This window comes from Bufo gargarizans, chromosome 9, assembly GCF_014858855.1.
Source record: "Bufo gargarizans isolate SCDJY-AF-19 chromosome 9, ASM1485885v1, whole genome shotgun sequence".
Taxonomy (NCBI): domain Eukaryota; kingdom Metazoa; phylum Chordata; class Amphibia; order Anura; family Bufonidae; genus Bufo; species Bufo gargarizans.
In genome coordinates, this window is record NC_058088.1 from 20,618,045 (window position 1) to 20,641,748 (window position 23,704).

Here is a 23,704-nt window from a genome sequence, read left to right on the forward strand (position 1 = left end):
CCAATGGACTGTTGCAGTGGTGGCTGACGTGAAGCCTCATTCTCTGCTATGACATGCAGACTAATTCTCTGCTGACATGAAGACAGATTCTCTGTTACGGGACCTCTCTCCTCTGCCTGGGTGCCGGGGCCTAAATATCTGAGAATGGACTGTTCCAGTGGTGGGTGACGGGAAGCCAGATTCTCTGCTATGGAACCTCTCTCCAATTGATTTTGGTTAATTTTTATTTATTTAATTTTTATTTTAATTCATTTCCCTATCCACATTTGTTTGCAGGGGATTTACCTACATGTTGCTGCCTTTTGCAGCCCTCTAGCTCTTTCCTGGGCTGTTTTACAGCCTTTTTAGTGCCGAAAAGTTCGGGTCCCCATTGACTTCAATGGGGTTCGGGTTCGGGACGAAGTTCGGATCGGGTTCGGATCCCGAACCCGAACATTTCCGGGATGTTCGGCCGAACTTCTCGAACCCGAACATCCAGGTGTTCGCTCAACTCTACTTGCTACTACACTTTTTGTGATGTAAAGTGAAAAAAAATTGTTTATTTAGCAGTTTTTATTTTTTTACGGTATTCACCTGAAGGGTTAGGTCATGTGATATCTTTCTAGAGCAAGTTATTACGGATGCGGCGATACCTAATATGTATACTTTTTTTTTATTTATGTAAGTTTTACACAATAATATAATTTCTGAAACAAAAAAAAATGATGTTTCAGTGTCTTCATATTCTGAGCCATAGTTTTTTCATTTTTTGGGCGATTGTCTCAGGTAGGGGCTCATTTTTTGCGGGATGAGGTGACGGTTATATTGGTACTATTTTGGTGGGCAAATGCCTTTTTGATCGCTTGCGGTTGTACTTTTTGTGATGAAAGGTGACAAAAAAATTGTTTATTTAGCACAGTTTTTATTTTTTATGGTGTTCATCTGAGGGGTTAGGTCATGTGATATGTTTATAGAGCCGGTCTATACAGACGCGGCGATACCTAATATGTATACTTTTTTTTCCCCCTATTTTTTTACCAATTTTTTTTTAACTTTATTTGGGGAAAATTACGTTTTTGTTTATTTTTACTTGAAACTTTTAATTTTTGGGGGGGAAACTTAATTTTTTCAACTTTTTTTTACTTTATTTTTTGTCCCACTTTGGGACTTCAACATTTGGGGGTCTAATCCCTTTTACAATGCATTCCAATACTTATTGGAATGCATTGGCTGTATGAGTAATACTGTGTGTATTACTCATTCAGCTTCCGGCCTGTAAGATCCAGGGGGCTGGATCTCACAGGCTCGTCACCGGAAGGCAGCGCGATGCCTTCCTTAGACATCGCGCTGCCTTCCATGCCATCGGTTCCCCCCTACAGCCGCATGGGGACCCAATGGCACCGCCACACTCCGCCGAAAACCGCAGGTAAAGCCGCAAACTGCAGGTCTGAATTGACCTGCGGTTTGCTGCGATCGCCGACACAGGGGGGGGGGGTGTCACGGGACCCCCCCCTTCAGCGTTGTGACAGCGGGCATCCTGTCACAATTAACCCCCACTGCAATCTACTTTTAAACTTGGGACGTACCGGTATGTCCCGAGTCCTTAAGGACTCGGTAAATAGGGCGTACCAGTACGTCCTAAGTTCTTAAGGGGTTAAAACCGAAATAAATAAATAAAAATAGACATATTAGGTATTACCGCAGATCAACCTGCTCTAAAAAAATAACACGTGATCTAACCTGCTGTCAGGTAAACATCGAAATTAAAAACTGTGCTAGAACAGCCATTTAAAAACCCCAAATCATATGTACCCCAAAATAATATTAATAAAACTGTCACCTTATCCTGTGGTTTCCAAAATTGGGTCACTTTTTGGGAGTTTCTACTGTAGAGTGTATAAGGGGGTCTTCAAATGTGACATGGTGCCTATAAACCAGTCCAGCAAAATCTGCCCTCCAAAATCTATCTGGAGCTTCTTTTATTCTGAGCCCTGCCGTGTGCCCGTACAGCATTGTACATCCACATGTGGGGTGTTTCTGTAAACTGCGCAATCAGGGTTTGTGAGTTTTGTTAACACTCAGCTGTTAACACTCACTGTGTTAGGTCCCTTTCACATGAGCGAGTTTTCCGTGCGGGTGCAATGCATGACGTGAACGCAGAGCACCCGCACTGAATCCTGACCCATTCATTTCTATGGTGCTTTGTACATGAGCGTTGTTTTTCACGCATCAGTTCTGCCTTGCGTGAAAATGGCAGCATGTTCTATATTCTGCGTTTTTCACGCAGCCCTGGCCCCATAGAAGTGAATGGGGCTGCGTGAAAAACGCATTGCATCCGCAAGCAATTGCGGGTGCGATGCGTTTTTCACTGATGGTTGCTTAGGCCTCTTTCACACTTGCGTTGTCCGGATCCGGCGTGTACTCCACTTGCCGGATTTACACGCCGGATCCGGAATAACGCAAGTGTACTGAAAGCATTTTAAGACGGATCCGTCTTCAAAATGCTTTCAGTGTTACTATGGCACCCAGGACGCTATTAAAGTCCTGGTTGCCATAGTAGTAGTGGGGAGCGGGGGAGCAGCATACTTACAGTCCGTGCGGCTCCCGGGGCGCTCCAGAATGACGTCAGAGCGCCCCATGCGCATGGATCATGTGATCCATGCGATCACGTGATCCATGCGCTTGGGGCGCCCTGACGTCACTCTGGAGCGCCCCGGGAGCCGCACGGACGGTAAGTATGCTGCTCCCCGCTCCCCACTACACTTTACCATGGCTGCCAGGACTTTAGCGTCCTGGCAGCCATGGTAACCATTGAGAAAAAGCTAAACGTCACATCCGGCAATGCGCCGAAACGACGTTTAGCTTAAGGCCGGATCCGGATGAATGCCTTTCAATGGGCATTCATTCCGGATCCGGCCTTGCGGCAAGTGTTCCGGATTTTTGGCCGGAGCAAAAAGCGCAGCATGCTGCGCTATTTGCTGCGGCCAAAAAACGTTCCGTACCGGAACGGAAGACATCCTGATGCATCCTGAAGGACGGACTGTCCATTCAGAATGCATTAGGATAATCCTGATCAGTATTCTTCCGGCATAGAGCCCCGACGACGGAACTCTATGCCGGAAGACAAGAACGCAAGTGTGAAAGGGCCCTAAGGCTGGTTTCACACGGGCGTTGCGGAAAAATGTGCGGGTGCGTTGCGGAAACACCCGCGATTTTTCCGCGCGAGTGCAAAACATTGTAATGCGTTTTGCACTCGCGTGAGAAAAATCGCGCATGTTTGGTACCCAAACCCGAACTTCTTCACAGAAGTTCGGGCTTGGGATTGATGTTCTGAAGATTGTATTATTTTCCCTTATAACATGGTTATAAGGGAAAATAATAGCATTCTGAATAGAGAATGCTTAGTATAATAGTGCTGGAAGGGTTAAAAATAATAAAAAAGTTAACTCACCTTATCCCCATGATCGTGTAGATCCCGGTCTGTTCTTTAGCTGTGGACTGAATGACCTTTGGTGATGTCAGATCACATGCTCCAATCACATGGTCCATCACCATGGTGATGGAGCATGTGATCTGACATCACCACAGGTCCTTTAGCCACAGCTAAAGAACAGACTGACCGGGAACTAGGCGATCATGGGGATAAGGTGAGTTAACTTTTTTTATTTTTTTTTAACCCTCCCAGCACTATTATACTAAGCATTCTGTAGTCAGAATGCTATTATTTTCCCTTATAACCATGTTATAAGGGAAAATAATACAGTGAATAGACTGTCACCTAGAACCCATGTGTGGAAATCGCACCGCATCCGCACTTGCTTGCGGATGCTTGCGATTTTCACGCAACCCCATTCATTTCTATGGGGCCTGCGTTACGTGAAAAACGCTGAATATAGAACATGCTGCGATTTTCACGCAACGCATAAGTGATGCGTGAAAATCACCGCTCATGTGAACAGCCCCATAGAAATGAATGGGTCAGGATTCAGTGCGGGTGCAATGCGTTCAACTCACGCATCGCACCCGCGCGGAAATCTCGCCCGTGTGAAAGGGGCCTAAGAGATGTTGTTTGTAAACATTCAGTTTTTTATCACGCGCGTGAAAAACGCATCAAAACGCATTGCACCCGCGCGGAAAAAACTGAACAACTAAACGCAACCGCAGACAAAACTGACTGAACTTACTTGAAAAAGGCTGGTTTCACACGAGCGTGACGGATTAGGTCCGGATGCGTTCAGGGTGCGTTCAGTGAAAATCGCACTATTTTGCAAGCAAGTTCAGTCAGTTTTGTCTGCGATTGCGTTCAGTTGTTCAGTTTTTTCCGCGCGGGTGCAATGCGTTTTGATGCATTTTTCACGCGCGTGATAAAAAACTGAAGGTTTACAAACAACATCTCTTAGCAACCATCAGTGAAAAACGCATCGCACCCGCACTTGCTTGCGGATGCAATGCGTTTTTCACGCAGCCCCATTCACTTCTATGGGGCCAGGGCTGCGTGAAAAACGCAGAATATAGAACATGCTGCGATTTTCACGCAACGCAGAACTGATGTGTGAAAAACAACGCTCATGTACACAGACCCATTGAAATAAATGGGTCAGGATTCAGTGCGGGTGCCATGCGTTCATGTCACGCATTGCACCCGCGCGGAAAACTCGCTCGTGTGAAAGGGACCAAATAGTGTGAGTTTCACTGAACGCACTCTGAACGCATCCGGCCCCAATCTGCAACGCCCGTGTGAAACCAGCCTTACAGGAAAAATGTATTAAAATGGAAAATCTTCCAAAAAGGTGAAATATTGAAATTTCATCTCCATCTTCCTTTATTCTTGTGAAACATGTAAAAGGTTAATACAGTTTGTAAAATCAGTTCTGAATAACTTAAAGGGGTTGTCCGGGATTGGGGATATTGGTGTAAGTTTACAACAGTGACATAAATATTACACAAATGCCTGTCCTACCTTTGCCACGCATTTCTGATGCCCCGTTTTCATACTGCAAATTCTCAGCCGGAAGTGCCTATTTTCTCATAGTCAGTGACGTACCGGGTCCCTTGCTGGAGAGCGAAGCCTCTTCTCCCACTTTGCAGGGAGCCCGGTGACGTCACCGTCAGCCTCAGTAATTATGTAGAGAGCACGGAGGGGCGGTAACTAGGCTGGGAGACATCGCGCTAAGCCACGCCCGTGACATCACCGGGCATGGCGCTTTCTAATGAATGAAGGAGGCAGAGCACATGTTACAAGGGAGGGACTGAGCTAGGAGGAGTTTAGGGGCGTAACTAAAGGGAAAGAATATGTGCATCAGGAGGCGGAATCTGAATGAGGGGGCGGATGCAGGGAGGAGTTGATAGACAGCTGAAACCACGAGATGCTACGCTAGGCTGGGACCCACAGTGCAGTGCGGCAGGAAGTTATCGCACACATAAACATCAATGTCAACAATCAGTGGGGGACCGTTGGAGCCATGCAGAAATGAAAAAATTCCTAAAAACATCATGGGGGGGGGGTCCTTGACTCAGTTATTAATAGTGAGTAAACAATTTTTTTTAAAATTTGATCTCGGACAACAAGTAGTAGTGTAGGGTGTTGTTTCTAAAATGGGGTAATTTATGGGTTGTTTCTACTATGTAATTCCCACCAAGTGACCTCATAACTGAACTGGTTCTTAAAAAACGGTGTTTTGGAAATTTCTTGAAATTGCCTCTAAAATTCTAAGGCTACTTTCACACCAGCATTTTCAATTTCCGCTATTGAGATCCGTCATAGGATTTCAATGGCGGAGGAAAACGCTTCCGTTTTGTCCCCATTCATTGTCAACGGGAACAGAACTGAACAGAACGGAACAGAGCGCACCAGAATGTATTCCGTTCCGTTTGGTTGCATTCCCGTGTCACACACAAAAGAGCAGCAAGCAGCGTTTTTGAATGCGTCTTGGGATGCGGAGCAAGACAGATCCGTCATGACTCACAATGTAAGTCAGGCATCCTCAAACTGCGGCCCTCCAGCTGTTGCAAAACTACAACTCCCAGCATGCCCGAACAGCCTACAGGTATCAGCCTACAGCAGGGCATTGTGGGAGTTGTAGTTTTACAACAGCTGGAGGGCCGCAGTTTGAGGATGCCTGATGTAAGTCAATGGGGACAGATCTGTTTTCTTGGACACAGACGGTTGTATTTTAAGTAACGGAAGCGTTTTTGCTGATCCCTGCTGAATCCAGGAAAAACGCTGGTATGAAGGTAGCCCAAGCCTTCAAATTCTTTAAATTTAGGATTTTTTTTTATAAATAAAGTTGATTCATATCGACTCAGATTTACCACTAAATGTGTCACAAGAAAACAATCTGAGAATGGCTTGGATAAGTAAAAGTGTTCCAAAATTATTACCACATAAAGGGACACGTCAGATTTTAAAAATTTGGCCTGGTCCTTAGGGTGAAAAATGGCTTGGTACTGAAGGGGTTAAAGACTTAACCTTTGCGGGTCTTTTGTGCTGGTTAGCCGATTAAAGTGTGACACACCGAGGGACATTTAATAATCCCCTTATGCTACTAGGTGCACCACACTGTGCCACTTTTAAGGCTTCTCGTCACTTTTCCAAAGTGCCGATAAAAGGGATGAGACCAGGGGTGTAGCTATAGGGGGTGCAGAGGTAGCAGTCGCTACCGGGCCCAGGAGCCTGAAGGGGCCCAAATACCTTTATGCCGCATAAAAAGACACTGGCATTATAGAAAGTGCATGCTGGTCAAGTTACCCCTCTGGCTGGAGGGAAGAGGTTAGGTCAAGAATTTGGCATGTATGGGGTGGGGGTGAGGTTTTTGCCTCAGGCAGCACGAAGGCTATGTGCTTCCCTACCCCTGGCCACAAAGCACTGAGGGAAGGGGGGGCCCAAGCTGAACTCTAGCACCAGGGCCCATGAGCCCATAGCTACGCTCCTGGATGAGACTTAGTAGGAGAGGCGGAACTTCTCACAGCCCTTACTATAACTTTCACCAGGCTGGCAAAGACTTCAGTTTCTGGCGCAAGGCAGGGCAGAGATGCACCTAATTTAGGTGAATATCAGGCATGTGCAAGATCAGACTGGTGTATGGGAACGCCAATCTTGATAGATTTTCCCCCCATGAGTCTACAATATTAAACTTTTTCACAATATTCTAATTTTCTTAAATTCTGACTTTTATGTTTTCATTAGGCTACTTTCACACCTGGGTTAGGTGCGGATCCGTCTGATATCTGCACAGACGGATCCGCACCTATAATGCAAACGCTTGTATCCGTTCAGAACAGATCCTTTTGCATTACCATGAACAAAAAAATTGCACCATATTGTGTCAGTGAAAACTGATCCGTCCCCATTGACTTACACTGTAAGTCAGGACGGATCCGTTTGGCTCAGTTTCGTCAGACGGACATCAAAACGCTGCAACGCCTCCAGAGCGGAATGGAGACTGGAGACTGATCGGAGGCAAACTGATGCATTCTGAGCGGATCCGTTTTGGGCTGCTTGTGAGAGCCCTGAACGGATCTCACAAGCGGACCCTGAAACGCCAGTGTGAAAGTAGCCTAAGCTGTAAGCCATAACCATCAACATTAAAGAAGTAAATGCTTGAAATAGATCACTCTATGTGCACTGAATCTATAGAATATATGAGTTTCACTTTTTGAATTGTATCCTGAAAAATTAACTTTTTGTCTAGTGTGTACTGTATATCAGTGTATATGGAGTAGTGTGTATATCGGTGTATATCAGTGTATATCAGTGTATATCAGTGTATATGGAGTAGTGTGTATATCGGTGTATATCAGTGTATATCAGTGTATATCAGTGTATATGGAGTAGTGTGTATATCAGTGTATACAGAGTAGTGTGTATATCAGTGTATACGGTGTAGTGTGTATATCGGTGTATACGGTGTAGTGTGTATATTGGTGTATACGGTGTAGTGTGTATATCGGTGTATACGGTGTAGTGTGTATATCAGTATATGCGGTGTAGTGTGTATACGGTGTAGTGTGTATATCAGTGTATACTGTGTAGTGTGTATATCAGTGTATACGGTGTAGTGTGTATATCGGTGTATACGGTGTAGTGTGTATATCAGTGTATACGGTGTAGTGTGTATATCAGTGTATATGGAGTAGTATGTATATCAGTGTATATGGAGTTGTGTGTATATCAGTGTATACGGTGTAGTGTGTATATCAGTGTACACGGTGTAGTGTGTATAACGGTGTACACGGTGTAGTGTGTATATCAGTGTACACGGTGTAGTGTGTATATCGGTGTACACGGTGTAGTGTGTACAGTACCTTGCAAAAGTATTTACCCCCCCCCCCCCTAAATTTTTTCATATTTTGTTACATTACAGCCTTAAGTTCAAAGTTTTGTTAATCTGAATTGTATGTGATAAATCAGAACACAATATTCTAAGTTGGTGAAGTGAAATGAGAAAAATATATAAATAAAACTATTGCTTAGAAATAGAAAACAGAAATGGGAGAAACAAGAAGAAACATCAGGTATTTTGTCCTATTTGTTGTTTCCTTCACAATAAAAAAAAACAAAAACAAAAAAACACATCTTCAAAGTTGTCGGCATGTCCTGTAAATTAAATGATGCAAATCCTCAAACAATCCATGTTAATTCCAGGTTTTGAGGCACCCAAATTCGAAAAAAAAAATCAAGGGTGGGGGCTGAATACTTTTGCAAGGCACTCTATATTAGCATATACGATGTAGTGTGTATATTAGTGTATACAGTGTATTGTGTATATCAGTGTATACGGTGTGGTGTGTATATCGGTGTATACAGTATATTGTCTCTCACCTCCGGTCTGGTTGAAGCGGCTCATCAGTGTCCTCACACTATGTCTGGATACAGCCTCATTTTCTTTAGCGATCTGTGTATTATCCTCCCAGTATCCTGGATCCACTTTTTCCATCCACTTCACCTTCGGTTTCATTCTTCCGCTCTCTGAGTTATAATTCACGATCTCCCGATCATCCACGTATCCGACTATGGAGAACTCCGGCAGCCTGGACCCCGGAGCTGAGACCCCCGTCATATAATAGCGCAGAGAGTGACTGTCTGAGAGAGATACAGAGTGTTACATATCACACATACACTACAGGAGGAGAGCACCATGTATGTACAGAGTGTAGGTGACAGGGTCATGTATGGACAGCCTGTAGGTGACCGTCACAGATGATGTTGCAGATAGCTGGAAGTTATGGCTAAACATCCGACTGGCTTGATCCCAAACTAAGGAGCATAAAGGTGACCCCTATAAAACCCTAAGAGCTCACCCTGACTGCTAAGCACATACAAGGGTCTCAGAGGTAGACGATTGCATGCCTTCGTACCTAGACTGTGTGACACCTGAAAACCCTACAATAGTGAGGGGACACGACCACCGGCTCCCTGCACTTAATACGGAGGGAGTCAGTGTCACCTGGGATCAAGCCAGCAAGGAAACACAATACATGAAAGGACTTATCTGAACAAGCAGTAACAGAAGTCTCCAGCAGTGAACACATCAATCCAGGAAGTAGTATAAACCGCAAAGTGAGGCAGTATGGGAGGGAATATAAAGGAAAGAGGATTAGTCTAAATAGGTGACACCTGGGAGAAGGAAATGAGATGACAAAGTGAAACCAAAACAAAGAACATCATGCAAGAGGTAAAAAAGGACGTCTGTCAGACCTTCTCACAGAAGTGGCGGTGACAGTGACAGGGTCATGTGTGTACAGCGTATAGGTGGCAGGGTCCTGTGTGTACAGTGTGTAGGTGGCAGGGTCATGTATGTACAGCGTGTAGGTGACAGGGTCATGTATGTACAGCGTGTAGGTGACAGGGTCATGTACGTACAGCCTGTAGGGGACAGGGTCATGTATGTACAGTGTGTAAGTGGCAGGGTCATGTATGTACAGCGTGTAGGTGGCAGGGTCATGTATGCACAGCGTGTAGGTGGCAGGGTCCTGTGTGTACAGTGTGTAGGTGGCAGGGTCATGTATGTACAGCCTGTAGGGGACAGGGTCATGTATGTACAGCGTGTAGGTGACAGGGTCATGTACGTACAGCCTGTAGGGGACAGGGTCATGTATGTACAGCGTGTAGGTGGCAGGGTCATGTATGCACAGCGTGTAGGTGGCAGGGTCATGTGTGTACAGCGTGTAGGTGGCAGGGTCATGTGTGTACAGCGTGTAGGTGGCAGGGTCATGTGTGTACAGCGTGTAGGTGACAGGGTCATGTATGTACAGTGTGTAGGTGGCAGGGTCATGTGTGTACAGCGTGTAGGTGGCAGGGTCATGTATGTACAGCGTGTAGGTGACAGGGTCATGTATGTATAGCGTGTAGGTGACAGGGTCATGTATGTACAGTGTGTAAGTGGCAGGGTCATGTGTGTACAGCGTGTAGGTGGCAGGGTCATGTATGTACAGCGTGTAGGTGGCAGGGTCATGTATGTACAGCGTGTAGGTGACAGGGTCATATGTGTAAAGAGACCCTCGGGATATTAATGTATTAATACTGCAGTGGTCAACAAGACCTAGAATCCCTTTAGGGGTCTCTAACTAATATTAAAATGATATCTTTATTGAATTTATTTAAAAAGGTTTACACCTCACACAAAATAAAGAGGAAAAATTTTAAATTATCAGTACATGGTGACATGTGAGATACTTCCTCTTGCGGTATCTACCACAATCACTTTTTATTCCTAGGTGTCTGTAAACAGCATAGGGATTATTTGTTCAATTGGAGTTGTGTTTGTGTATTCACAGACGTTCTGCGGGGATCCCTCAGTGGGCAGATCTCTCATCCACCTGTCTGTCCTAGGGCTGGTATACACACTATTATTGTAATCTTGATAATGCCTGGTGGCGTTCTCTCATGCGGAGCTATACCACCTGAATCGTACGAGTGGAACTGCAGGAAACCTCCACTGTCTGTCCCCTAATCAAGGGTAACCGTCCTGTAACAGTGTTGCTGCCCCTTACTGGTTGCTACAATTTGTTTCAAACCGCAGCTGCACTCTCAATTCTCTGAACTTTGTCCCTAATATCGCTATACTCAATCCTCTATTGCTATTGATAGAGGTCTACATAGCTCTGTATAACCTAATCCCTCACTCTGTCACACTCCAAAACCTATGCTGCTTGTGACCGTACTCTAGACTATTCCTCACTGCCACTTAGGCCTCTTTCACACTTGCGTTGTCCGGATCCGGCGTGTACTCCACTTGCCGGAATTACACGCCGGATCCGGAAAAACGCAAGTGAACTGAAAGCATTTGAAGACGGATCCGTCTTCAAAATGCGTTCAGTGTTACTATGGCAGCCAGGACGCTATTAAAGTCCTGGTTGCCATAGTAGTAGTGGGGAGCGGGGGAGCGGTATACTTACAGTCCGTGCGGCTCCCGGGGCGCTCCAGAATGACGTCAGAGCGCCTCATGCGCATGGATGACGTGTACATGCGATCACGTGATCCATGCGCTTGGGGCGCCCCGACGTCACTCTGGAGCGCCCCGGGAGCCGCACAGACGGTAAGTATACTGCTCCCCCGCTCCCCACTACACTTTACCATGGCTGCCAGGACTTTAGCGTCCCGGCAGCCATGGTAACCATTCAGAAAAAGCTAAACGTCGGATCCGGCAATGCGCCGAAACGACGTTTAGCTTAAGGCCGGATCCGGATCAATGCCTTTCAATGGGCATTCATTACGGATCCGGCCTTGCGGCAAGTGTTCAGGATTTTTGGCCCGAGCAAAAAGTGCAGCATGCTGCGGTATTTTCTCCGGCCAAAAAACGTTTCGGTCCGGAACTGAAGACATCCTGATGCATCCTGAACGGATTTCTCTCCATTCAGAATGCATTAGGATAAAACTGATCAGGATTCTTCCGGCATAGAGCCCCGACAACGGAACTCTATGCCGGAAGAAAAGAACGCAAGTGTGAAAGAGCCCTAAAACTGTCTAAAACTTGGAAACACTATACCACCCCTCCCGACATGTTTCGCCACAGACTGTGGCTTCGTCAAGGGACGTGGGGTATGTGTACAGCATGTAGGTGGTAGGGCCATATGTGTACAGCATGTAGGTCACAGGGTCATGTATGTACAGCGTGTAGGTAACAGGGTCATGTATGTACAGCGTGTAGGTAACAGGGTCATGTATGTACAGCGTGTAGGTGACAGGGTCATGTGTGTACAGCGTGTAGGTGACAGGGTCATGTATGTACAGCATGTAGGTGACAGGGTCATGTATGTACAGCGTTTAGGTGACAGGGTCATATATGTACAGCGTTTAGGTGACAGGGTCATATATGTACAGCGTGTAGGTGACAGGGTCATGTATGTACAGCATCAAGGTCAATTATGTTTTATGAGAAGTCTTATCTACTGTCTCTCTTCTGTACATTATAATGATATTATACAGTATAATACTATGTGACGTCATTCATTATAACACCTCTCGACTGACACTCGATGCCCGATGTTTCCTTCTATTACCAGATGTCAGGAGGCAGCAGTTATGCCGCTCGAGTTACACCAATCAGCCAGAACATTAATACCAACTGCCTTATATTAAGTAGGTTCATGCCACTAAAACAGCTCCGACCCGCTGAGGCCAGACTCTGCAAGACGAGTTGTATGTGACCTGCGGTATCTGGTACCGAGGAGTTGGTACCAGATCCTTTACTGGGAACCTGCCAGACTGACACCCTGATCTCAGCGGCCACTTATGTGCTCCTGTGCTGTAGGTTGGGAGGACTAACATACAAGGAGTCCTTCTATTCATGAGCACTGAGAGAAATCAGTCTTTTCCACCCGTTCCATTCTAGTTAAAGGGGTATTCTGGTGGTTTCATGTTATCCCCTATCCACAGAATAGGGGAAAACTATTATATCGGTGGGGTCCTACCGCTGGGATCACCACGATCACGAGAACAGGTGCCCCACACCCTGGAACCCCTCTGAAATAGCTGGAGTGGCCAGCCGCACATGCGTGTGGCTGCTCCATTCATTTCCATAGGAATTCCGGAGACAGTGGAATATACCCAGCCACAAACATGTGCAACCGGCCATTCTACTCATTTGAGGGGAGCTGCGGGGGTACGGGCCCCTGTTTTCATGATCAGTGGGGATTCCAGCGGCAGGACCCCACCGATCTAATAGTTATCCCCTATCCTGTGGGATCTTTGGTTTGCGGTACAACCTCACTGTCGTTGTCTTTCTGGCCCACCAGCACATGGATCCCCTAATACCCCCAACAGGACCCTAATACAGCCTCCCACAGGTTCGAGCACAGTTCCCCTCACCACAACATTGGTTCCTACCGCAAGCTGACCATTCCCACAGCCCCAAAAGACTCCGCAGAGCAAACCACAGGAGCTGACGATGACACCGGAAAGACGGATCCGGATCCTGATCAGTCTTACAAATGCCATCAGTTGGCATATGTTTTTTTCCGGCGACAGAACTGCTTGCTGGATCACTCTGCCGCACGTGTGAAAATAGCCTTAGGCCTCATGCACATGGCCGTGTTCCGCGGCCGAGAGCGGACTGTGGAATCCCAGCCGGGTTTCCACGGTCCGCTCTCGGCCGCGGAACACGGCCGTGTGCATGAGGCCTTATACTTAAAGAAGCTGTGCAGACAGTAATACTGATGACCTATCCTAATGATAGGTCATCAACATCTGATTGATGGGGGTCCGACTCCTGACAACCCTGCAGATCAGCTGTTTGACGAGGAGGCAGCACTTGAACGAGTGCCACCTTCTCTTCAAGATTCACTTCAAGTGAATAATATAAACACTTGTAATTATACTGTGCCTCCGAGACGAAGCACAGTGTAATCTTGGAGAGGAAGTAGCCCCCGTATTAGTGCCCCCTCTTCATACAGCTAATCGTGGGGGGTGCTGGGTGTCAGACCCCACCACTCAGATATTGATGACCTATATACTGTCTGCACAACCTCTTTAATCTTTTACCATAAAACTATATATCCATCTGCTCAGCTCCTCCTGTTCTCTAACCAGCTGCCTGTAGATCAGACACCATGTACAATATGACAGGTTCCTTTTGAGTTGTGAGGTGCGCCCAGGGCCGGCTCTCGGGTCATGTGGGCCCTTGGGCGATAAATCTCAGTGGGCCCCCTTGTGGCATTTGTCAAATGTCACCACGGCATCAGAGAGTGTTAAAAAACGGAAGCGCGGGCGTTCTGCTCAGACGCGTCTTCCCCCAGTGGAGATCAGGAAAAGCACCCTGTTCTAAAAATGAGCCGCAGCCTCTACTAGGCTTCCAGGCTCATTGTTAGTATATCCCAGTTCAGGTCACTAGGTGGCAGCACTAAACTGTGATATAGTGATTTCTATAGGGAATAATTGATAAATTTCCATTATTCTGTATAAGTTGCAATCTGATGAACAGTAATTTAAAAAAGTTTTTAAAAAAAGTTTTTAAAAAAAGTTTTGAAAATATAAAAAAAAAATTCAAATGTAAAATCACCCCACTTTCTCCAAAATAAAATGAACAAAAAAATAATAACATTATGGGCGTTGTCGCAGGCGAAAACACCCATACTTTTAAAATATAAAAACGTTAGCCCATACGGTGAAGGATGTAACAGAAAAAAATAAAAAAAAGGCTGATTTGCACTTTTTTTCATCTCCCAAGAAGAAAATTTAATAAAAAGTGATCAAGTCATACACACCCCAAAATGGAATTGTCAAAAAAGACAGATTTCCCTCAAATGAGCCCCCACACATCTCCGTAGACATTACTATAAAAAAAGTTATGGGGTCACCGGGGAGCAGGGGTTTTGTTAGGGTTGCCACCATTCCCAACAAAAAATAATAGTTACTCAACTTAAAAAGGTTGGTGTGTGTATTTAAGTTTTATTTAGCCTCTATTTTTAAAATGATTCTGCTGGGATTCAAACTCACAGTTTTCTACATTAAAGGACCTTAACCACTAAGCTATAGAGCTTCATGTTAACCTACTGTACATATATTATGGCTAAAAACCTCAGTAGTAGTTTCCCACATATTATGCATTCATATATATCAGAAGTATGATGATATATACAGTATATACAATTTTTTTTAGTAATTACACATTTATTTTGTTCCATCCATTTATTTACAATTACAAGAAAAAAAAATATTATACTTCTGCTGTATAGGAATACCCAATACATGAGAAACTACTATGAGGTTTTTCTAGCACAGTTTAGCTTTGAGCTCCATAGCTCAGTGGTTAAGGCTACTTTCACACTAGCTTTTTTCTTTTCCGGCACTGAGTTCCGTCCTCGGGGCTCTATACCGGAAAATAACTGATCAGTTTTATCCCCATGCATTCTGAATGGAGAGCAATCCGTTCAGGATGCATCAGGATGTCTTCAGTTCAGTCTTTTTGACTGTTCAGGACGGAGATAATACTGCAGCATGCCGGCATTTTTATTTTTACATAGGAATGCACTAGTGCCGGATCCGGCATTCAAAATACCGGAATGCCGGATCCGTCCTTCAAGTCTGCACATGCGCAGACCGAAAGAAATGTGAAAAATAAAAAAAAATGCCGTATACGTTTTTCCGGATGACACCCGAAAGACGGATCCGGCATTTCAATGCATTTGTAAGACGGATCATGGCATACGTTTTGAAGGATTCCTCTGCCGCAAGTAGTAAAGTACCCTAACAGTGCTCCAGACTAAAAAAAAAAATACGTAGTAGCCATTGGCTCCTGAACTGAAAAATTTAGGAGCCAAATTAAATTTTTAGTCGCCAAATCGAAAACGAATCAAAATTTTGGTATTGTGACAACACTACGTCGATCAGATCGGCATTGGGTTGTTTTGATACCAAAATTTTTATTCGCTTTCGACACTATAAATAAGTATTGCGATACTCAATACCACGCGGGAAAAAAAAAAAAAAAAAGCTGAGTGCATTCTGCATTTTATGAAACGTTCAGCCGGGAAGCCCCCCTGTTTATTATACTGGGGTGTTGGGGGCACTGCGCCACCAATGAAGATAACTGACCTGTTAATACAAATACAGGAGGCGGGTGCCAGAATCAAATAGCCGGCACCCGACCTCTATGACAGGGAGCTGCGATCAGCTGCAGTTAAGGCTACTTTCACACCTGCGTTCAGGTGTCCGCTCGTGAGCTCCGTTTGAAGGGGCTCACAAGCGGCCCTGAACGCAGCCGGCTGGCCCTAATGCATTCTCAATGGAGGCGGATCCACTGAGAATGCATCCGCCTGCCAGCGCTCAGCCTCCGCTCCGCTCAGTGAGCGGACACCTGAACGCTGCAAGCAGCGTTCGGGTGTCCGCCTGGCCGTGCGGAGGCGAGCGGATCCGTTCCGACTTATAATGGAAGTCAATGGGGACGAATCCGCTTGAAGATGACACCATATGGCTCGATCTTCAAGCAGATCCGTCCCCCATTGACTTTCAATGTAAAGTCTGAACGGATCCGCTCAGGCTACTTTCACACTTAGAAATTTTTCTAAGTTATAATGCAGACGGATCCGTTCTGAACGGAGCCACCGTCTGCATTAATATGAGCGGATCCGTTCAGAACGGATCCGATCGAACGCTAGTGTGAAAGTAGCCTAACCCCTCAAGTGCCGCACTGTATTTGTATTAACAGGTCAGTTATCTTCATTGGTGGCGCAGTGGCCACAGCCCCTCCTCTCCTCCTCCCGTCTCTCTTCTTACTGGCGGCGGCGGCAGCACAGGGAGGAGGGAGAGACTCGGCGGCGGGACAGAGAACTATCATCTCCGGTGCCCCGCCGCTGTATTCAACTGCCGAACTGCAGCGGGTCTAGTCGCAAATGGCAACAAGACTAAAAAGTCTTGTGCCATTTGAAAATTCTAAGTCGCATTGGCGACCATTTTTGTCGCCATCTGGAGCCCTGTCTAAGGATCTTGCCTCTAATGTAGAAGGTTGTGAGCTCAAAAGCAGGGACTCCTAAGCTGGGAACTAGAGTCCTGACTGTTCAGTAACACTAGGGGATTACCCATACAGCCATCTTCCGCATAGACCTGAGTGGGCGCCAGAGTCGCTTGATATGGCCTAATGTAGCCTAATGTAGAACTCTTTCGCTACCAGCGCCGAACATGTACAGGGCTGGTAGCGCTGCGCAAGCATGGCGCTCGCTCGCACGTGCAGTGGGCGTCATGGCCGGCAAGTCTCTGCTGTTTCAAACAGCAGAGACCTGCAGCTAATTACCGCAACCAGCAATAATGCCGATTGCGGTAATTATATGCTTTAGATGCCGTGATCAAATGAGATCCCAGCACCTGAATGCGCAATTCTTATTTTGGCCACCAGATGGCAGGCCAACATAAGAAATGAGCAAAATAAGAAATTGGCATTTTTAAATTGCTTATAGTTCAAAATGAAAAATGATGATAAAATTGTTTTTTTTTAAAGTTCACAAAATATATAAAAAAATATATAAAAAAGTTTAAATCACCCCCCTTTCCGTATTATTTAAAAAAAAAATACCTAAAGAACAATAAATATAAACATCCTGGGTATCACCGCGACTGAATACGCCCATGATATAAAAAATAAAATAAAAAAATAAAAATCCAATACGGAGAATGGCGTAACGGAAAAAAGGGTCAAAATGGCCGATTAGCTATTTTTTCATTGCATCTCTTACCCAAAAAAATTTAATTAAATGTGATCCAAAAGTCATGCACACTCCAAAATGGTATAAATAAAAACTATGAATTGTCCCACAAAAAATGAGCCCCTAAACAGCTCAGTAGACATAAGTATAAAAAAGTTATGGGGGTCAGAATATGTATATATATATAAAATCTCTAATTCTCAAGTAAAATTTTATTTTTACACTATTTACACATAAAAAACCTATACATATGGGGTATCGTTGTAATCATACTGCCCCAGAGAATGAAGGGAATGGGTCAGTTTGGGAACAAAACCCGTAAAACGGGGGTGGGATTGCGGTTTTTTTTTCCAATTCCACCCCATTTTCAAAAATTCCTGCTTCCCACTGCATTTTATGCCATAATTAATGGTGGCATTAGAAAGTACAACTTGTCCCGCAAAAAATAATAATAAGCCCTCACAGAGCTATGTGAATGGAAAAATTTAAAAGTTATGGCTCACGGAAAATAGGGAAGAAAAATGAAAACGCAAAAACGAAAAAAAAAACTCTGGTATCCTAAGGGTTAAAGGGGTTGTCCCGTTATTAATGTTATTACATCACACTATGAGACTGCTGGAGATAGCCGAGTGCTTGTACTCTGTTGTCTATGGAAATGCCATAGAGTTGAATGGAGCATCAGCAAACATGCATGACAGCCACTCAATTCAAATGGGAGAACACAGGGCCCCTCTCCTCGTAATCAGCAGGGGCCAAATGGTCCGACCCCCTCCAATCAATACTTATACCTTATCCTGTGGGTAGAGGATACGTGTTTGTAATGGAACAATCCCTTTACCCCCATGTACATGATAATGTGTAAGGGGTTGCATAAAGGCCGCTCCATAGATAGCAGGTGTCGGCTGTATACTGCAAGCTGGGATCGGCGATAATGCTGCGGTCAGTAGCAGTTTAACCCCTCAGATCCCGCAGTGCCCAGGCCTGTAATGGTAAGTTGCCTGTAAAGCCGTGCACAAGGCACTTGCTCAGACGGCAGAGTGTCAGAATCCCATAGACCATAATAGTTCTCTAATATTGTCTATGGGACAAACCATCAGAAAATCCTAGGTTCTAACAATATGCGGGCACCGGCCATGTGCTCACCGCCATCATGGATGCGGACCCATTCACTACGGAGTGTTTCCGTGCGGTTTATCTCCGTGCCTCCGCACCGCAAAAAAAAATAAAAAATGTGGTTTGCGGTTCGGATGGATCACAGACCCATTTAAATTGAATGGGTCTGGATGCGTCACAGCAGCCGTGTACATGAGGCCTCATTATGTGAAAAGTAAAAAAATAAAAAAAATACATAAAAAGCTATAAAAATATTCAATTAATTCAAATAACCCTCCTTCCTAAAATTACACATAAAAATAAATAAAATAAATAAACATGACAGGCAGCACCCCACAAATATTTTTTTACCATTTTCCAATACAAGACATGGTAAATTAAATGGTGCCATTAAAAAAATACAATTTGTTCTACAAAAAATAATCCATTATACGGCTATGTGAATGGAAAATTAAAAAAGCTATGGCTCTTGGAATGCAGGGAGGAAAAAAACTAAAATGAAGGGGTTAATAAAGTGTAGTAAAATAACATTAAAGCGTGGATTTCACTTCATTCCCAGCAGGTACCGCACACTCCATTACTACATAGAGGTGCCTTTCAGCCCCCGCCTGCCTTTACCACAGGTAAGTACATAAGACACGGCCCTATCTGCTGCAGCTCAGGTGCGGAACCAAAACACTGACACATAAAGTGACAATACACAGCGCACTACAGAATACACAGAATACCCCGGTCCTAGAGCCTCCATACTCACCAGAACTCACCGCAGACACATGGAGGAGAAGCACAACGAGGGGGGACATCTTCCCCATCCTCCTCTGATATATTGGGGGCCCCGAGTGACAAGAACCTAAGTGTCCCTCAGACGAGCGCAGCTGTAATAGAGGATCCCAGTCACTCTGAGCACTGGAGGAGCTCCGCTCTGATTGGACGGCGCTTACACTTCCCTCCAATAGGAAAATGATTCTGCAGAGGATCAGCAGTTACCGGGCAGAGCGAGGCCGGAGAGGTTAGACGCCGGAGAAAGTGAAAGTGGAGGCTGGGGATTTTCTAGAAATAGTGAACATTTACAGGCTTGGGCGGGCCCATAGGGGTACAGGGGAATCCCCCGGTGGGCCCCTGAGTAAGGTGGGCCCCTAGTCTCCCACCCCCTGCACAAGTGGCACATAACCCATTAGATTTACTGCACTACATACATATATTCAATGTACAGCACCTCAACCAGCCTATGTTCATATAAAAAACTTGTTAAATTATTTATTAGATTGGAATGTATCCGTATGGTGGGCCCTACGTGCCCCAGTCCGACACTGAACATTTATATTTATAGGCCTGGATAAGAGGCCGTCACATAGAGGCCATGACACCAGTGTGAACACGGCAGAGGCAGCGAAGTTCTGCTGGTTGTACAGGAACCAGTAATAATCATCCTGGTAACCAGTTAAATAATAATCCTCTGTTCACAATGGTGTCCGTTCTTGTCACCTGGTTTTCATAGCTTTTTGATGTTGGGAAATAGCGCAGTGAGCTCTGCTATTCTATCCAGTATAAACACCCCATACCTAACAGGTCAGGAAGCAAAATGGTGAATCTGTGGCGTCAAACAGAAGCCATGACGCCAGTGTGAACAGCGCCGTACTGACTCTATGATAGGGTGACCATAGGTCCTCTTTTTCCCGGACATGTCCTTTTTCTGGACCTAAAAAAAATTATCTGGCTGACATTTATAAGTTACCAAAAATGTCTGGGATTCTCAAGGGAAGGAGGGGGGGGGGGGGGCTGAGTTACTAACGACCGCTTCCATTGTGGAGCGCTCAGTACAGCCATAGAGGACAGAAAGGGAGCGTTGAATATGCGCTTTACTCACCGCTCCCTGGACATATACTGCAGGTGCCGCCGGCACTTCCTATGTCTTCACCGCATACTACATCGGCAGGACGTACTGCAGCGCTGGCCCCAGAACATAGTGGAAGAGCCCGAGTGGCGGTGCCTGGCGGCGTGAAGGAAAGGTTTGAATTTATTTTTCTCCCGGGTCTGATATCTGCTACTCTGCATTTAAAGGGGTTGTCCCACTTCAGCAAATGACATTTATCATGTAGACAGAGTTAGGCTGAGTTCACACGGGCGTGACGTTTTGGCTCAGGATGCGTTCAGTTAAAAACATGCGATTTTGGAGCTAAAACAAGTCAGTTTTCACAGCGATTGCGTTCAGTGTTTGCGTTTTTTCTGCGTGGATAGCATCCGGATGACATGCGTTTTTAACGCATCCCCATTCATTTCTATGGGGCTTGTCCTGCGTGAAAAACGCTGAATATAGAACATGCTGCGATTTTCACGCAACGCAGAAGTGATGCCTGAAAAACAACGCTCATGTACACTGCCCCATTGAAATGAATAGTGCTGGATTCGGGTTCACCTCCCGCATTGCCCCCGCGCGAAAATCTCGCCCGTGTGAACTCAGCTTTAATACAAGGCAGTTACTAAAAGGCCCCTTTCACACAGGCGAGATTTCCACATGGGTGCAATGCGTTAAGTGAACGCATTGCACCCGCACTGAATCCGGACCCATTCATTTCTATGGGGCTGTTCACATGAGCGGTGATTTTCACGCATCACTTGTGCGTTGCGTGAAAATCGCAGCATGCTCTATATTGTGCGTTTTCCACGCAACGCAGGCCCCATAGAAGTGAATGGGGCTGCGTGAAAATCGCAAGCATCCGCAAGCAAGTGCGGATGCGGTGCGATTTTCACGCACGGTTGCTAGGAGACGAACGGGATGGAGACCCGATCATTATTATTTTCCCTTATAACATGGTTATAAGGGAAAATAATAGCATTCTGAATACATAATGCATAGTACAATAGCGCTGGAGGGGTTAAAAAAAATGAAAAATGATTTAACTCACCTTAATCCACTTGCTCGCACAGCCCGGCCTCTCTTCTGTCTGTCTGTCTTCTGTGCAGGAAAAGGACCTGTGGTGACGTCACTCTGGTCATTACATAATCCATCACCATGGTAAAAGATCATGTGATGGACCATGTGATGACCGAAGTGATGTCACCACAGGTCCTTTTCCTGCACACAGCAGAGAAGAAGACAGAAGAGATGCCGGCTGCGCGATCAAGTGGATTAAGGTGAGTTAAATTATTTATTTATTTTTTTAACCCCTCCAGCGCTATTGTACTATGCATTCTGTATTCAGAATGCTATTATTTTCCCTTATAACCATTTTATAAGGGAAAATAATACAATCTACAGAACACCAAACATGCCGATTTTTCTCACGCTCGGCAAAACCCATTACAATGTTTTGTACTCGCGCAGAAAAATCACACATGTCCCTGCAACACACCCACACCTTTTCCCGCAACTCCCGTCTGAAAGAGGCCATAGGGTGGTCAGACGTACAGTTTTCTGGCTCCCTCTCCTCCGTCCGGCGCACAGCCTGGACGGACACAGGGATGTCCACCCTTTCAGTAGCTCAGCATTGCGCTCTGAGGCTTCTCTCGCCCCCAGTCAGTCACTAGAGCCGCAGACATGGCCTTCCTGTGGCTGACTGAGGGGGAGAGAAGCGCCCCGGGCTGCCCCCAGCTCACCTTCTTCTCAGAAAGTTCTTCCCTCTTCTTCCATTTTTTTTTCTTTTTTTACAGCCGTTGATGGGGGCGTGGCTTCACAGAGCAGGGTCGTGGTTTTTCCATTTGGGTGGCGTGGCCGGTGAGGTCCGGCTTTCTGGGGTGAAGCCAGTGGCCACCCTACTTACTAATGTATAGTGATTGTCCATATTGTCTCCTTTCGTGGCTTCATTATTTTGTCCATCACATTATACACTTCACGTTTCCATGGTCACGACCACCCTTCAATCCTGCAGCCGTGGACATGCTTGCACACTTTAGGAAAAAGCACCACCCTAGCCGCGCTCCCACAGTCCCGGCCATTACAGAGGCTGGTGCTTATTCCTACAGTGTGCAGTCTGCTGGATTGCAGGGTGGCCGTAACCATGGAAACGAGCAGTGTATAATGTGATGGAAAAATGAATCCAACCAGCAAAGGAAGCAATATGGATAATCACAATACATTAGTAAATTTCGGGTATTAACTTTCTCTACATGATAAATGACACTTGCTGAAGTGAGACAACCCCCTTAAGGCAAGAAGGTGTTAGGTGGGCCGAGGGGTAGTGTTGAGCGAACTTGTGTTTTAAGTTCGGCGTCTAAAGTTCGGGTTCGGGTTATCGTAGAATCGCGTTATGGATTCCGCTACCACGGACCATAACGGAATTTAGAATCCATAACTCGATTCTTCGATAACCCGAACCTGAACTTTAGAAGCCGAACTTAAAACACAAGTTCGCTCAACACTACTGAGGGGTTAACTTATGGGCATTAGCAGCCCAGGGGTGTGCATGGTATGAATCTGTGGGATGATTTGGGGTTTGCATATATTTATGGGCTGATCTGGGGGCTGTGTCAATTTGGGTCTGATCCTGTTCTCTGTATGCATTTAGGGGCTGATCTGCGGTCTGTATTTGTGGCTTGATACACGTGGACTAGTTGCATCTAAAATGAATATCATTAGAAGTTAGAACACCACCCGTTTACATCTGTTTTTACCGCGGTCTATATCTCATTGCCTCTGCTACAGTTACAGCCTCCACCAGCAGATAGGAAGAGCTGAAGGGACAGCGCCCCCCACAGCCAGGTAGCATTATTTGATTGGGGGAGGGGGGGGAGGGCTTTTTTGATGTTCGCCCTGTTGGTTAAATTCCCTGGCCATTCGTGTAGGTTTTTATATTCGATTAGACCTTTCCCTTTATGTAACGCCTTCTCACATGCCGGCTGCACTTACCCTGTATAAGGCCTCTTGCACACGACTGTATGACTTTTTCAGTATTTTGCGGTCCACAAAAACATGTACATTCCGTTTTTTACGGAACAGCTGGTTCTATCTTTGAACGGAACGGAAATATGGAAACGG

General features: G+C 45.6%; 1 protein-coding gene across 1 annotated transcript in view; it reads right to left on the reverse strand.

Annotated features, from left to right (window-relative positions):
• Positions 1 to 19,642, reverse strand: part of LOC122919682 (class I histocompatibility antigen, F10 alpha chain-like) — an 82,291-nt gene extending 62,649 nt beyond the window's left edge. Inside the window, exons 1-2 of the mRNA XM_044268849.1 lie at positions 19,484 to 19,642; positions 8,801 to 9,061 (exon numbers count right to left, since the gene is read on the reverse strand). Coding sequence (XP_044124784.1) covers positions 8,801 to 9,061; positions 19,484 to 19,541 — 319 coding nt within the window. The 5' untranslated portion in view covers positions 19,542 to 19,642. The remainder of the gene's footprint in view (positions 1 to 8,800; positions 9,062 to 19,483) is intronic.
• Between the last annotated feature and the right edge of the window lie 4,062 nt (positions 19,643 to 23,704).